Source organism: Anomalospiza imberbis, chromosome 4, assembly GCF_031753505.1.
Source record: "Anomalospiza imberbis isolate Cuckoo-Finch-1a 21T00152 chromosome 4, ASM3175350v1, whole genome shotgun sequence".
Lineage (NCBI taxonomy): Eukaryota > Metazoa > Chordata > Aves > Passeriformes > Viduidae > Anomalospiza > Anomalospiza imberbis.
Genome location: NC_089684.1, coordinates 45,189,941 through 45,205,433, shown reverse-complemented (window position 1 = coordinate 45,205,433; position 15,493 = coordinate 45,189,941). Strand labels below are relative to the sequence as shown.

General features: G+C 49.9%; 2 protein-coding genes across 2 annotated transcripts; both read left to right on the top strand.

The window, feature by feature from the left end:
- The first annotated feature begins 728 nt into the window (after positions 1-728).
- On the top strand, positions 729-9,350 carry CDKL2 (cyclin dependent kinase like 2). The gene is made up of 13 exons (XM_068188320.1): positions 729-1,011; positions 3,058-3,252; positions 3,517-3,695; positions 3,820-3,932; positions 4,110-4,249; positions 4,527-4,615; positions 5,115-5,241; positions 5,859-6,130; positions 6,304-6,394; positions 7,161-7,272; positions 7,383-7,489; positions 7,782-7,874; positions 8,347-9,350. The coding sequence occupies exons 1-12, from the start codon at positions 844-846 to the stop codon at positions 7,869-7,871; spliced, it is 1,683 nt and encodes a 560-aa protein (XP_068044421.1). The 5' UTR covers positions 729-843; the 3' UTR covers positions 7,872-7,874; positions 8,347-9,350.
- A 956-nt stretch (positions 9,351-10,306) lies between these two features.
- RCHY1 (ring finger and CHY zinc finger domain containing 1) lies at positions 10,307-14,374 on the top strand. The gene is made up of 9 exons (XM_068188321.1): positions 10,307-10,411; positions 10,499-10,618; positions 11,377-11,492; positions 11,557-11,635; positions 11,890-11,934; positions 12,037-12,095; positions 12,422-12,448; positions 12,749-12,869; positions 13,097-14,374. The coding sequence occupies exons 1-9, from the start codon at positions 10,316-10,318 to the stop codon at positions 13,223-13,225; spliced, it is 792 nt and encodes a 263-aa protein (XP_068044422.1). The 5' UTR covers positions 10,307-10,315; the 3' UTR covers positions 13,226-14,374.
- The last annotated feature ends 1,119 nt before the right edge of the window (positions 14,375-15,493 follow it).

The window sequence follows — 15,493 nt, the reverse complement described above, 5'->3', positions numbered from 1 at the left end:
TTCCTTCAGAGTAATTGAACACCTTTTTTTCCACAGTACCCTCAGCTATGACACAGAGGCCACCAAACTGAGGCGGGAATATCGGGAATATCCACGCAGAATGCCTTTGTTTCTGCGGTTTGTTCCTGGAGGTGTTTTCCTACACGTGTCCTGCCATGCCACTCCTGCCCAGAACATGAGAAGTCGGTGTTAGCAGAAGGCCATCATGGGTTGCTACATCCACCAGTGGATGGAAAGAACTAAGGCGTGCTGGATTAAGAATGCATTGGTTGAAAATACGAGTAAACCCACGGGGATGCTTCAGCTTTCCTTCCTCTCAAAGGGAGCAGGTTCATGCACGGTGTTACGTTGCAAATAGCACGTGCAGGCACTGCCAAGTTTGTAAGATAAACTGCACAGTAAGGCCACCGGCACAGACATCTAAACCCGAATTATTCCGCCTTTTTCACGGCTGATCCTTGGCGACATCGCCAGCCTCCCATCCGCACACGGAACAGTCATTGCGTGGATTCAGGCTGGGCTTTTAACACGTGGCTCAGCCCACCGCACAAAAGACGAGGTTGCCTAGCACTCCTGACGTGCCCTAGCGGCTTTAAGAAAGCAGCCTTTATAACATTTTATTCTTAAAACATTTTATAAGGCCTTTTTACCAGCCCGGCAAGCTTCCAGGCCCCTTTCGCGACAGGCGGGGCGCGGCCGCGCTTTACGGCCGGCCGTTGCCGCGGTAACGCCGCGTTGGGTCGGGAGCCGGAGCCGGCGCCGGCCGCGGTGCCTCCGTCCCCGTGCTGTCCCCGCATCCCGGCCCGGCCCCTGCCGCAGGGTCCGGGCCCTCCCGCCGCGGCCATGGACAAGTACCAGGTGCTGGGGCTGGTGGGGGAAGGCAGCTACGGGGTGGTGACCAAGTGCAGGAACAGGGAGAACGGGCAGATCGTGGCCGTCAAGAAGTTCCTGGAGAGCGAGGACGACGCGGCGGTGAGGAAAATCGCCCTGAGGGAAATCAAACTGCTCAAGGTGAGGCTGGCGGGACCCCCCCCCCCCTTTTTTTTAGCAGTTTCATGCTTAAAGTGTGAGCACGAAAACCTTTAAAGTGTAGAGGGTGTGTGTTTAAACTCGCGGCTCAACCCTTCAGCTCGGGCTGTGTCGCAGCACAGCCCCCGGTCAGCGGTCACAAAGTGTCGCCAACAAAATCCCGGCCAGAGGAGACTCGCTCGGGCCCCGCTCGAATTTCCGTGTGCTGGATTAATGGAACCTTGTGTGCTGTAGCCGGGCAGAGCTGCTTCTCCCCTGGCCTGAGCGCTGGGCTGGATGCACCTGGCGAATGCTGGATTAGAAAAGCCTGGGGATGTTCCGGCGTTCCCGGGGCGTGGTGCGGTCTCTGTTGCCTCCTGGTGGTGGCTGTCCCCCTGTCCCAAATGCCTGGACTTTGCTGCTGTGGATTTGCTGGAAATAGAAGAAACGCTGACCTTTCAAAGCCTGGGTGTGTGACACTAAATGGGCTGGGGGCTGCCGGTGTCACCTGAGACGGGAAAACGCTTTTAGGAAAGTTTTCCTTTATTTTTTTTTTTTCTATCCACGGCACCTTCCTGGCAGGCAAGAGGCTGGAGGAGGACTCCTATGAGATTCCCTGAACCATGTGTGGGAGCCAGCTGGCACTGTGTCCTTTGCTGTCAGAGTGTGGGATGTGCCTGGTGTCAGTATTGTGGTGGGAGGGGGAAGGACAAGGGGGAATGGATTCAAACTGAAAGAGAGCAGCTTTTGATTGGATATCAGGAAAAAAAGGATTCCTCGTCAGGGTGGTGAGGCACTGGCATGGGCTGTCCAGAGGAGCTGCCCTTGTCCCACAGGAATGCTCGTCCCAAGTGCAGTGCTTGTCCCTGTGAATGGGCGCATGGGGGAGTTTGGAACATTGGGACCCAGATGATGTGTTTGGTGAAAAAAAAGAAGCAAAACCTTATTTTCAGGCTGCTCTTGTGATGTGGGGTGTTCCAGAGGTGGGAATACTGGCAAACCTGGGTCCTGTCCTCTTGTCTGCCACAAGTGTTTCTCTCTAAATCTGCCAGCTTACAGTTCCTGTGCACCGAAGGGCAAAAAAAAGTTGTATTTGCCATTACAGCAACAGCTACAGAGTTAGAGTTAATGGAAATGTATATGCTGGAGCTTGGGACACAGCCAGCAGCTCCAAGCATTATCCCTTCAAAGCCTTTTAAGTGGATCTGTGTGAGTCTGGATTGTCCCCGCTCCACTGGCCAGGCTCACCGAGTTACTGAGTTACTGAGCAGCACCCAGGTGTGCTGGGAATTAACTGGCTTTCCTGGGTGAATGAAATCTTTGCAAGGGGAACCTTTGCACATACAGCTCAGGAAGGGTGGCCTCTCACAGGGGAAATAAATACCTGGAGGTTTGGTCTCTTTGTAGTTCCCTCCCTTGTTCCCTGTCAATCTTTGGGTTTAATTTTTTTTTTTCCTCTTGAGTTTAGGCAGAAATTGAATTGTGTCTGAAAACAGCAAAGACCTCTTCAGGTCTCCTGTGTGGGGAATAAATCATTCTTGGGAAAAGAGCTTTGTCTCTTATTGATTACTCTTTAAAAATTCTTCTCTTGTCAGACCTGCTAAGAAATCTGGTCAGACACAGATGCAGGTTGGCTGGCACTGCCTCTGCACTGGCAGAGTTTCCCCTACAATTCCCTGTGCTCTGCAGTCCTTTTGCATCTTCCTGGGTCCCAGCCCTGGGCTCTGATGCTGCCTCCAGGCAGCCTCCGGGGATGTTTCCCTGCCAAGCTCCAGCTAATAAATAACTGTGCTCTGTAGCATGGCCTTTTTGTTGGTGTGTGATAAATGTGTTACAAATGGGAGGTGGATCCTTCTCTGCTGGGAACACAACGACAAAATAACTAGAAAACACAGCTGCTTTTTCTTCCTCTTTTTTTTTCAAAGTGCATTTTTTGGTACTGTCCCAGCTGGGCTGCAGTTGAAAAAATGACCTGCAAAAAATTTCTTTAGAAAATTTCCCTTCATAGGAAGTGTTTTCCCTCACTAAACTTTCCCTGTTTTTTGACAGCAACTCAGGCATGAGAATCTGGTGAACCTGTTGGATGTGTGTAAGAGGAAGAAGCGCTGGTACCTGGTGTTTGAATTTGTGGATCACACGGTGCTCGATGACCTCGAGGCCTCTCCCAGTGGACTGGACTACGACAGGGTTCGGAAGTACTTATTTCAGATTATGAGAGGAATTGCCTTTTGTCACAGCCATAATGTAAGTATGTGCAAGAAATCAGCTCTGCAGCTAAAATCAATAGATATATATTAGAATAGAAGTGTGTATTTTTGTATTTATATATATTTGAACTTAGAGAAATAGAGCTTTGTATGAAAAGGAAAAGAGAAACATAAAATAAATGTGTCTGAAATTAGAGGTTCTGTGTGTACTTGAATATGATAAAGGTGCACTTTTTGCTGAGCCAGTCAGTTTGCTATGTACAAACAGGGATTTTGCCTTGACTTCCTCTTCTCTGTGCAGATAATCCATCGGGATATTAAGCCAGAGAACATACTGGTTTCCCAGTCAGGAGTTGTGAAACTCTGCGACTTCGGATTTGCCCGGCCATTGGCGACTTCTGGGGAAGTTTACACGGACTACGTGGCGACCCGCTGGTACAGAGCCCCGGAGCTGCTGGTGGGGGACAGCAAATATGGCAGGTGAGCCTGGCCTGCCAGGCTGGGAAGGGCTGTGGGGAGCATGGAGGGGGTGCTCCATCACTGGCTCAGCCTTTGGACCCATGAAGCTGTGCTGAGCTGGGGTGCTGGTGGCTTTTCTCCCCAGGCCTGTGGACGTGTGGGCTGTTGGCTCCCTGATAACAGAAATGCTTACAGGAGAGCCTCTTTTCCCTGGAGACTCAGACATTGACCAGCTCTTCCATATCACCAAGTGCCTGGGTAAGGAGAGCCCCTCGGGCTTGCTCAGGAAGGAAGGGCTCCGATTTGTTTCGATGGGTGGGAAGATAACAACCCAGACTGTAGCCCTTACTGCAGTGCAGACCCAGTATATTAGCCTCTCACATATTTCACTGTCCTGTATTTTTCCATGTGGTTGCTTTATTTGCCTGATTCCAGGTAACTTAATTCCAAGACAACAGGAGTTATTCTATAAAAACCCCCTCTTTGCTGGCATGAAGTTGCCCGAGGTGAAGGAGCTTGACTCCCTGGAGAAACGCTATCCCAAGCTCCCTCCTGCCGCACTGGATTTAGCCAAGGTAATTAACTGAGCATTTCCTGTGAATGTTTCTCTTTTTCTCTGTCCTTCACCTCACACAGCTGAGCACAGGGCTGTTGAAGTGCCCTCCTCTCAGCTCCCTATGCAGCAAGCAGCTGCTTGGTTTGGCAGCTTGATGAGGGCTGTAGGAGCCCAGAGCTCCAGTCCAGCCCTACAGGGCCAAAGGGGTCACTGCAGGGATCTTTCCCTCAGACATGCTAAAGCCTTTGTTTAATTCCTGGTGTGTTTTCCTCCTCCTGTTGACGTTGGTTTGACAGGAGTGCTTGCAGATTGACCCAGACAAGAGACCGTCCTGCGCCGAACTCCTGCAGGGCGATTTCTTCAACAAGGATGGCTTTGCTGAAAGGTAAGAGCTCCTTTCCTGCTCACTGCAGGCCCAGGTTAGAAAGAAGTGAAGCAGCTGTGCTTGGAGACTGCACACTACTGGGTTTGCAGAGCTGACAGCTGCTGAATGTCTCAGTTTGTTTTGGCTTGACCTTCCTGGAGATAGAGTTGGAAGGGAACACGTTGCAGGGACACATTTATCTTGTTGTGACATTAATTCATCAATGTCACACCACTTTGGGTAGTACAGTCTTACACTGTATTCACTCACTGCATCTGCACCAAACTGGTGCAAATTTATTTTTTATTGCTGTATTTTATTGTTCTATTGCTGTATTGTGAAAAATGTGTGCACAAGATTTTATTTAATGTATACATTACATTTGGCTTCTTATTAGTTTAAAGGCACAGTTTGTTTGACCGCTTGAAAGGATCCTGGGCTTAACAACTGATGATGATATTAAGATAAACAGAAGCCCTTTGATTATTTGTTTTTTCCTTTCTCCTTATATGGAATGTAGATTTACTCAGGAGCTTAAACAAAAGATCCAGAAAGATGCCAGAGACCATCAGTTCCAAAAAAAACCAAAAATCAGTAAACGGGACAAAGATGATGTTTTAGAAGAAAGAAAAACCATCAGCGTCCAGGTTGGTCCATCTGTATTTTCCAAACCTGTATTGTTTTGGGTTTTTTCTCATGTTTTAAAATCATTGTTTTTAAAATAGGTGCAGCAATTCCTAGGAAATAGCTTGGGAGGGTACAGGTGGCTCTTGGGCCAGTCCCTTGGAGGTGAACCACACAGTGGTGCAGTTCCTGGCAATACAGAGCTGGAGGGGGAATCATTTGGGAAGCATAGGTCATGCTTTATGCTGCTGTTAACCTGTTTTAAAGCCCTGTCATTAAAATTAAAAATTTTCCTTTCAACTGGATACCAAGGATGCTTCAGAGTGACTTTGAGGTGACACTGAGATGAGTTTTTATTTAATTTTTTCGGAACAGACATGGGATACAGCTGTTTTTCCTCCATCATTTCCTATTCCAGTCTCAAGTGACTTATTTACAGAGAGTGCTGGAACTCTGACAAGTTTTATCCTGTTTGATGGAAAGCAGAGATTTTCTAACAAAACCTATTCCATCTCCATTAGATTCTTGCAGAATCATGCACATTTAGGCTTCTCACATGTTGTTTTTTCCTGCATGTACTGCTGTAAACTGCTCTTTTAACAGGACTGTAAAGAAAGATGACATTTATCTTCCCAAACAGGATTTCAGCATGGGCCCAAGGAGCAAAGATGGAAAGCTGATAAAGACCAAGCCCTCTAAAGCTGATGCAGAGAAAGCAGATCGATCCTCCAAGCTGGGATTCCTCTACGACAGTGCAATCCACCCATTTATATTCAGCCCTCAGACCAACCTGAAAGATTCCAGCAGCAGCCTGGACTATGCCAAGAACCCGGGCACATTTATCCCTCCCATCAACCAGAACTTTTCTCCTGCATTTGGGATGGGGTCTGGGCCTGGGAGCCTTAATTACAGGTATGGGAGCAGAGCTGGGAGAGCTCGTATCCATCATTCCTGGGATGTCCTGGGAGGGGCAGGCTGACGATGTGGGAACGCGAGACGTGGGGTTTGGGACACCTTGCATTTGTTGCTTTATACTGGCTGTGTTAGCCCAGTTAATACCAACTGTGGGCCATTTTTGATTACAGACTTGATGAAAAGAGTAAAAAATACTTGAACCCCTTGCTAAAGGCACGGAAGCCTTCTCCAGTGGGGCGTTGCAGTGTCAGCTTGACACCGGTGAGTCGCCTGTCTGTCTGTCCCCCTTGGCCAAGCAAAAATGAATTCAATTGTGTGTTGTATTCTCAAGAACTCCATCTGGTCCATCTTTCATCATAACTCCCCACTAGAAGTACTGGGTTTGTTACCCCTTTTTTCCTGCAGACTTTCCGTTCATTATCCCTTGCTAACAGTTCTTCCATAAAATATATTTTATGCCAGAAAACAATTTTAAATGAGGGGAGCAGTCCAGCTCAGGATATCTGTGAAAATTGGAGTATACCCATGGCCTCCTGCCTGGCCAGGAGTGATAGACCATGTGTGCTGTGCTACTGAAGCAGAACTGAGGGTTTGGATTTAATGTGGCCAGGGCCTTACTTAGTCATGTCATAACTGCATTAAAAATTGATAAGAAAAACAAGTGAAATGGAAAGTTTTCCTCTGCTCTCACTACCTAGGCATGATTATTACCGTGCCAGCCAGGAACATTTGCCTTTTTCCAGATAACTAGTTCCAGACATTCTCCAAGTGCTGTATTTTATCTCTTCAAAAGCAGCCTCACTTAGATGATTGTTTTCATTTTGCTGTTGCTTTTCCATTGCTTGTGTAAAAATAGCACTTGAGCAGGTTGAATTCCTTCACATACATCAGAGTCTTTCGTCTCACTCTTGGACAAATTCCAACTACATCAGAGCATTGCTGTGTTACTGCTTTTTTTTTAAGCTTGAAAATAGCTTTATTTTTTGTCTATATTTTCATGAGCTGTTCCTTGCGCCCTTGATTACAGGTCACAAATGAAAAACCTATCCTTCAGGCAAGTAAGAAAAAATGGGAATTCCCCAAGACAGATGTGCGTTTGCCAGAACTAAATCATCTTCCCAAGCTGAGGGGAGCGGAAGGTAGGAACTTTGATGTCCTCTAAATAAAACCTGGGTACCAAACAAGTGTCAGGAAGCAGTGTGTCAGCTCTCACTCCCTAAACATGGCTTGCCTTGGTTGTGTTTCGCAGCTCGGCATCTCAGATTTCTGAAAAAGGAAAATAGAACGTTTGCAGAGTCCCGAGTCCCCTCCCTCGCTGCTATCGACCTTCCTAACTCAAGTCTGGCTTCACAGCAGGTATATAGGCAATAAAGTGATTTGTGCCGCTCTGTATTTGTTTGGTTTGTGACTTTCTCAACAGCATGGCCCACAGAATTCCTGTTTGACTCCTAAAGGAGCAGAATTTGCCTCGGGATTGTAAGTCTTACACTGGGGGAGCATTTTTGAAGCCTGATTCAACCAAAGAACACGTTTGTTTGGAATTAGGTGTTGGCATTGCATGTGTCTTCAGAAGGCTGTTTTCTGATTGTCTTCTCTGTTGATGCTACACTTGGAAATTGATCCTGTCTCTTTCTTTCCCAATTTACAGCTGTCAGGGACCTTGATGCCAGATGCATCAGAAGCCAACTTCCCCAGGGTCGAGCACGAGCCCAGGGGAGATGGTCACACCTGCCTGTAAAAGGTGGGCTTTCATTTCTGCTGTGTAGCCTGCTGGGGGCTTACAAATGGATGGATTTGTGAACGCTCATGTAGGGATGGGAAGTGCAGTAGGAAAATTCTTTTGTACTGCACATTCTTGGTCAAGACATGCAGCTTATGACAGACTTCTTACAGTACACAGTTCGCTGTGCCTGGTAAATTCTTTTCCTGAGCTGAGGTGCTGGGCATTGGGGTTGGAAAAGGAGCAGCTCATGAAACTGGGGGGTTGAGCAAGCTAGTAGAACAACAAAAAAAGGGGAAGCTGGCTGCCTGCATGTGAGGAGGGGAAAAAACAACTCAAGTTTCTGATCTGTGAAGCACAGAGGTGTAAGTGCACAGCTTCAGCAAGGTAAGGATGTGTAACAAAGCAAAATAAAGGAAGCCTTTCACCAGGGAGCACCTCTGTGTTTTGTTAGTCTGTCCAGAGTCATTCTCCTTTTCTCCTCTTGATGCAGGTGACTGAACAGTGGGAATAATCCATCTGAGTTTCCAGGGGCTAAAGCTGCCAGGTCTCTGCAGGGGAGAGGAGGATCCCTTACTCCTGTTGGTGCAGCAGACTGCCACGGAAGTGGCTCGGGTCCAGGCCAAGGATGGAGCTTGCACTGCCATTGCTGCTGGATTTCTTGCATGCAAAAAACCCCTGGAATGCTGACTTTCTGGCTTAGGGCCAGGTCTTGTCTGAGAAGAGTAGTGGTCATTGGTGTGTGACAAGGGCAGGAGCTGCTTTGGAGGATTCTGAAGGAAGCTGGGCTTTCTTCTGTCCAGCTGCTGCCTGCCTGAGGGGTTTGTTTTTCAGTGAATCGTGACAAAAGCAGCAGTCAAAATTCTCATATTTCAGTGGGCTGCCTGACCTGGATTGAAAAGCACCTTTGCCTTGACAGTGAAGAAAACGTTTGTGCAAGAAATACAATATCTAAATGTGCAATTCTGCAGCTGTTCCTTTGAAACCCTCGCTAATGCACTTGTCACTTTGTTTTAGGTTCCTTTTTCCTTCACATTTTTGATCCCATGTTTGGGCAGTTGTTTTTGGGGTGTTTGCCCTGGATATGTTGTCTGGCTGTTGTTGATGGTGAAGGAAGGAATATCCCTGTGGAATACTGAGCTGTGATGCAGGTAACATGTGGAATGTCTCAGTAACTCCAGTCATCATTCCTTTAGGTCCCTGAGGAGAATGGGACGTAAAACTCGACTGTTTGGCAACAGTTTTTGCTTACTTGCCCTTAGTTTGTCAGTGGTCAGTTTTGGGCTGTCCCTGTGTTGCTCACAACTGTTTTCCATCACCTGTCACAACTCACATGGTGTCATTAACTTTGGAACTTATTTTCCCACAAAATACAGCCTTTCCCATCGATGCATCATGACAGAATATGGTCTGAACTCATTGTATTTAGGGATTTGTCTCCATGCTGTCTCTTGATGTGTACATTTCATTTGTAAATAAAAAGATCTTCCAGTTCCAGGCTTGACTATTCCCATAGTGGATGCTGCACTTGGCCACAGCAGTCAGTTAGGTAGCCATGGGCAAATGCATGGGGGAAAAGAAGGTTTGGAAAGGGAAGAATGGAGGTTTTTGGGGGAAAGTTGGGTTTGTGGGGGAGAGAAAGGTTTAAGGGGAAGGCTTTGCATGGGGAAGAGTGTGGCCAGCAGGTCCAGGGAGGTGATCCTCTACTTGGCCCCAGTGAGGCCACGTCTGGAGTGCTGTCTTCAGTTCTGGGCTCCACAGGCTAAGAAAGACAAGGAGCTACTGGAGAGGGTCCAGCAGAGGCCGAAGATGATGGAGGAGTCTGGATCATCTCTCTCAGGAGGGGAGACTCTGGGAGCTGGGCCTGCTCAGTCTAGAGGAGAGAAGACAGCAGGAATCTCATCAATCCATACAACAATCTCCAAGGTGGGTGTCAAGAAGATGGTGCCAGATTTTTGGTGTGCCCAGCAACAGGACAAGGAGCAGTGGCCAGAAACTAAAACACAAGGAGCTCCACCTCAACATGAAGAAGACTCACAGAATCTGCTCAGTTGGAAGGGACCCACAGGGATCACTGAGTTCAAGGAGTGTTCGGACAAAGCTCTCAGGCACCTGGTGGGATTGGTGGGGTGCAGGGTCAGGAGTTGGCCTTGATAATCCTTCACGGGTCCCTTTGGTATATTCTGTGATTCATCTTGGATTTCCCTCTCTGGAGACATTCCTAGCCCACCTGGACGCGGTCCTGTATCACCTGCTCTGCGTGACCCTGCCTCAGCAGGGAGCTTGGACTGGGAGATCTCCAGAGCTCCCCTCCGACTCGAACCAGGCTTCAGAGAGAAGGGGAACACGAAGGTTCAAGCCGGGGAGGGGGGGGAAGCTATTTTGAAAACTCCAAATCCTCCGGAACAGGCTGTGAGGAAGCGGAAGGGGTGGAGCGGGGCCGGGCAGCGGCTGCGGCGGCCATGGCCACGGCGGGGGCTTCGGAGGGAGGCGAGCCGGGATGCGAGCAGGGATGCGAGCAGGGATGCGAGCACTACCGGCGGGGCTGCCGGCTGCGGGTGGGTGAGCGGGGGGCGGCGGTGCCGTGGCAGGGGTGGTGGCCGATCCGCGGCGCCCCGGTCCATGCCGTGTCCTTCCTTTCCCAGGCACCGTGCTGCGGGAAGCTGTACCCGTGCCGGCTGTGCCACGACGGCGCCGAGGAGCACCAGCTGGACCGGTTCCGGGTGTCCGAGGTGCAGTGCACCCGCTGCCGGCTCCTGCAGAAGGTGGGCGCGGGCAGCAGCGCCGCGGAGGTCAAGGCAGGGCTCAGTCCGGGAGGCACCGCGCCGGGTCGTGCGGTCCCGCCTCCCTGCTCCATACCGGGGTTATGGCCCGGTGGTGTGTCAGGGGAGGTTAGGGTGGGATGGTAGGAAAAGGCTCTTCACCCAGAGGGCGGTGAGGCACGGGAACAGGCTCCCCCGGGGACGGGGTCACGGCCCCGGTCCTGGCAGAGGGCAAGAGGCGCTCGGGCAGTGCTCTCAGGCACCTGGTGGCATGCTCAGAGCTGTCCTTCGCGAGACTAAGTGTCGGACATCGTGAGCCTTGTGGGTCCCTTTCCAGCTCGGGATGTTCTGTGATCACAGAGCATATGGATATGGCGCAGGGCTGTGTCCGGGCGGTTCTGGAATATCTCCAGCGAGGGAGACTCCACAGCCTCTCTGTTCCAGGCCACAGGAAGGAAGCTTTTCCTCCTGTTCAGGTGGAACTGCCCGTGCATCAGCTTCTGCCCATTGCCTCTTGGCCTTTTTCTGGGCACCACGGAGCAGAGGCTGATTCCAGCCTCTTGGCCCCTTCCACACCCCTGCAGACATTGATTAGTTCCCCTCAGCCGTCCCTTGTGGAGGCTGAGCAGGCCCAGCTCCCTCAGCCTGTCCTCTCCAGTCTGTTGACAGCCTCTTGGCTCTCAGGCCTTGCTCCCGGAGCTCCATACCCCTCTTGGAGCCTGGAAGCGGACGCAGCACTCAGGACGTTCGTGTCCCCTCAGGCCCAGCAGCGCTGTGAGGGCTGTGGCAGCCTCTTTGGGGAGTACTACTGTGACATCTGCCACCTGTTTGACCGTGACAAGAAGCAGTACCACTGCAAGGAGTGCGGCATCTGCAGGTGCGTGCGGGCGGCGGGCCCGGCTCCGCGGGCACCGGCCCTGCCCTGACACCTCTCTCCGCAGGATTGGCCCCAAGGAGGATTTCTTCCACTGCTCCAAGTGTAATTTGTGCCTGAGCCTGAGTCTCCAAGGAAAGCACAAGGTGAGGATATGCTGCTTGCCTCCGTATCTTAAAAGGTAATGCCTTGAACATGAAGCTGGATGGGCCTCAGCCCCATCTGAGGCCACAGGAACCAGGGAGAGCAGTGGGTTCTCCTTCTCTGAATTCACCTAACAGCAACACAGATGCCACTAATTGAAGACATAATAAATTTTACATATTGGAGCTTTACAGTATAGGAAAACAGAAAACTATACAGCAGAATAACGTTTTCTTCTCTTTTTCCATTTGCAAAGTGTATTGAAAATGTCTCCAGGCAGGACTGCCCAATATGTTTGGAGGTGAGCAGCTTCTCTTCATCTCCTGAATAGCTGTGTGGCCCTATTTTTGACTGTGTGTGAATTAATTTTCTATTCTTTTGTCTTATATTTGCCTCCAAACAGGATATTCACACATCACGTGTTGGAGCACATGTTCTGCCATGTGGTCACCTTCTTCACAGGTAAAGCAGACGCCTGAGAAAGGGAAATACCTGCTGCATTGAGTTGGGTGTTTATTCAGCAGCGTTCGGTCTGTACCAGCTGCTTACAGCTGATTTCTGAGGCACCTGCACTGTGGGGACAGTCTGTTTGTCCAGGAAGTATTTTCTTTAGGGGGGTTGTCTTCCTTCTCAGTCTGCTTTGACGGCGTGAAGCTCTCCTGTCACTTGGCCTAGGGATGTTCTTAATTTCTGCCTTGGGGATACTCGTGTGGCTTATTCCCTTTGTGCAGTCCAGGTGTGTTCCCTGTCAGTAATTCAGTTCTTACTGACCTGTGTTTCCTTTTCAGAACATGTTACGACGAAATGCTGAAGGAGTAAGTATTTCCAAACATCTTTCCAAACATCTCAATATTACCCTAGTCCAAACATACTGCTTCAAGAGGTAAAAATCACGATGCCAATTCTGTACCAACTGACTTAAAGACAGCTCCTAAAGGGATGAAGGGCTAACTTAAAGGGGTACAGGGCATTTAATTTCCAAATCTGTTTGCCAGAACTTGCTGCTTCGTGCTCTTTGTTTGCCTGGTGCAGTGTGAAACTTGTCCCTACCAATGGACTTGTTTCATGGTCTCACTTCATCTTCTGATTGAGATGTTCCCCCCTCTTTCTGCCAGAGGCTACAGGTGTCCTTTGTGCATGCACTCAGCATTGGACATGACTAGGTACTGGCGCCAGCTGGACAACGAAGTGGCACAGACTCCCATGCCCACGGAGTACCAGAACATGATGGTGGAGGTAAGAGGGCAGCCTTGCCTGTTTTTCATGGACCTGTCCCTCGGAGTTACTGGCAGTAGAGGGCACTAGGGACGAGTGCTGGATCAGGAGTCAGACCAAGGGGTGGGGAATGCCGAGGAACAGTCACGTGTGGGCTTGGGGTGTTCATCATTCCTGTTTATATACACACACCGCTGGTGCTGCAGCCTCTCCCTCCCTCCCTCCCTGCCTCCCCTGTGTGCGTGCAGATCCTTTGCAATGACTGCAATGCCCGCTCCACGGTGCAGTTCCACCTCCTGGGCATGAAGTGCCAGAGCTGTGAGTCCTACAACACGGCCCAGGACGGGCGGTGCCGGCTGTCCTTGGAGGAGCAGTGACCGGGACGCGCGCGGCGTTCGGCCGAACCGGCAGCGCCGGGCCCTGGGAGAGACTGTTTTGCAAACAAAGCAACTCTTGTGTCAGTAAAAATTCCAGTATTCCAAGTTCAAGGAGTCCTTTACTGCGTCAGGCAGGAGGCAGGTGAGAGGAGCAGCACGAGGAGATGTGACGAGCAGCTGACGCAGCAGCAGGAGGAGTTCTGGGGCAGCTGAAGGGGAAGGGAGGTTGGAGGTGCAGCTCTCGGGGAAAATAGGTCGCTTTGAGAGGCCTTTGGAGCTAGTGCCAACCTCCACGGGGCTGTGTGTGAGGACGTGGTGTTCCCTGGGAACGATGTGTGTCCACAGGGACAGCGGGCAGGAGTGGCATCCTTGGCTCCCTTCGTGCACTGTCACCTGTGTGTACAGAACTCCCTTGAAACAAGGGAATTGCTCTGCCTGCTGGGATGAACATCTGGAAGATCCAGATGCAAAGCCCTCCTTTTTCCCCTGGACACCCAGCCTGACTCGCTGCCGTCCCTCTGCTCAGATTCCTTTGCCAGCTGCAGTTGCTTTTTTCCCCCATTTCTTCCTCATTTTGCGCTGGCAAAGGCCGAGGTGGTGTGGAGTTTGAGACACATACATAGCTGGATTTTGCTGAATAGGTACCTAAAGTGAAGCACGTCCTTCACATCAGGCTGAGCCTGAGATGTTCACTGAAAAAGCAGTCCAGGGTCCAGTTTTCTGTGGTTTTGGTGTTAGTTAATGGTAGAACGTCACTGTGGGGAGAGAACGGGGGGGTGAACGGCTGCCTTTTGAAAGAAATAAAAACCCCAACTCCACCCTCTTTTATGTAACACCCTGCCTGAGGTGTTTTGCAGTCTTAAATATTGCAGAAAATCCTTGATTTCTGTGAATTCCACAAGCAGATACTTTACAGTAGTAAGATATAAAAAAGAGTCGGTTACTCTTCAGGTTATAACTACTCATTTTTAACTTGTTCTGTTGTAAAATGAGCTTTTCTTAATCCAGCAGTGCCCATTTTCTGTAGGGAATATTTAGGATTTGGATGGTAGCTATGGTAGCTTGCCTTGACTGGGGTATCTTTTTGTGGAGCACTTTTCTCACTGATATAAATAAATGTAAAATAAGGTCTCTATTAAAATAAACAAATGGCGCTGTGCATGATGTGCTCTTCTTTCACACACGTACTCCCTGGAAATTCCCAGCTGACTTTAAACCATGATTCAGTGCTGAAAAATGATTGGATATGAGGAGGTGTGAGGCCTGAGACACTGTTAGGAAAATAAGTGCTTTATTTTTTAAAAGCTCCTGTGTTTTCATGTTTTTGTTCTGTGGTTCATGCAAGACTCCCTGCCGCTTTGGTTGGCATCTGGTGACTCCATCTCCTTCCCTGGATGTAGACCTGCTCCCAGGTAAGCCTGGAAGTGCCAGTGGGGCTCCCATCAGCCTGCAGGAGTTGTCATCCCAGAATACTCTGGCCAAGTAGCCTTGGAGTGTGTTGCTAATGGTAAAACCATGCTGGTCAAGTCCACAACCGAGCAGGTTGGCTGTTAAGTGGAAAGCTAATTATATTCCAATTATTAATTGGAAATATTCTTGTTTGGGTTCCAACCACAAGAGGAGGCTGAAAGAAAATTCTTAGTTGAGCTGAGTTTTGGTGTTGGGAAGGAAAATTATTCATGGTGTGGGATCCAGGTGATTTCGACATTCTGGTCTTCTGTTTTTGGTGTTTGCCTCTGGAAAGTGCACGAGGGAATGTGAGTGCTGAGGGAATGCTGAACCGCTGTTTGGTGTGTTTATCTTGGCACCGAGCCCTTAACTCCCTTTGCCAGGGAATAAATGGCACCGCAGGAAAAGGAATGGCATTTTCAGGGGATGAAGGGCAATGGAGAGAGGCTGAAGACAAGCAAGGAGCTGCTTTATGGGATGGGAGGTGCTGTATGGAGCTTTGCTCCCCTGTCCATGGAGGTGCAGCAGATGGGAGTGGGAAGGATGCTGGGATCGGGGCGCTGAGAGGATCCAGGGATGGTAGCAGCAGCTGCCTTGGCTACAGCTTGCCCACGGGCTACAGGAGCTGATGAGAAGCTCCCGCACTCCCTGGCATCCGGAATCCTGCCTTGCTCACCCGTCCAGGCCACAATCAGGAGCAGATGGGATTATTGCTGCTTTGTGGGAAAAAAGTGGAGTTCCAGCAGGCTCAGGGGCTGTGGCCACACACAAGGTCACGGAGCTATTAATAAAGGCAGGGCCTGCCGAGGTCTGCGGAGT

What these genes read in the sequence shown, in the direction of transcription:
- CDKL2 (XM_068188320.1), top strand. Translation starts at nt 844, where the DNA reads ATGGACAAGTACCAGGTGCTGGGGCTGGTGGGGGAAGGCAGCTACGGG. An exon ending in CCTTTTGTCACAGCCATAAT is followed by an intron (nt 3,253 to 3,516) that starts GTAAGTATGTGC and finishes TTCTCTGTGCAG; the next exon opens with ATAATCCATCGGGATATTAA. An exon ending in CCGCACTGGATTTAGCCAAG is followed by an intron (nt 4,250 to 4,526) that starts GTAATTAACTGA and finishes TTGGTTTGACAG; the next exon opens with GAGTGCTTGCAGATTGACCC.
- RCHY1 (XM_068188321.1), top strand. Translation starts at nt 10,316, where the DNA reads ATGGCCACGGCGGGGGCTTCGGAGGGAGGCGAGCCGGGATGCGAGCAG. An exon ending in AAGGAGTGCGGCATCTGCAG is followed by an intron (nt 11,493 to 11,556) that starts GTGCGTGCGGGC and finishes CTCTCTCCGCAG; the next exon opens with GATTGGCCCCAAGGAGGATT. An exon ending in GTCTCCAAGGAAAGCACAAG is followed by an intron (nt 11,636 to 11,889) that starts GTGAGGATATGC and finishes CCATTTGCAAAG; the next exon opens with TGTATTGAAAATGTCTCCAG.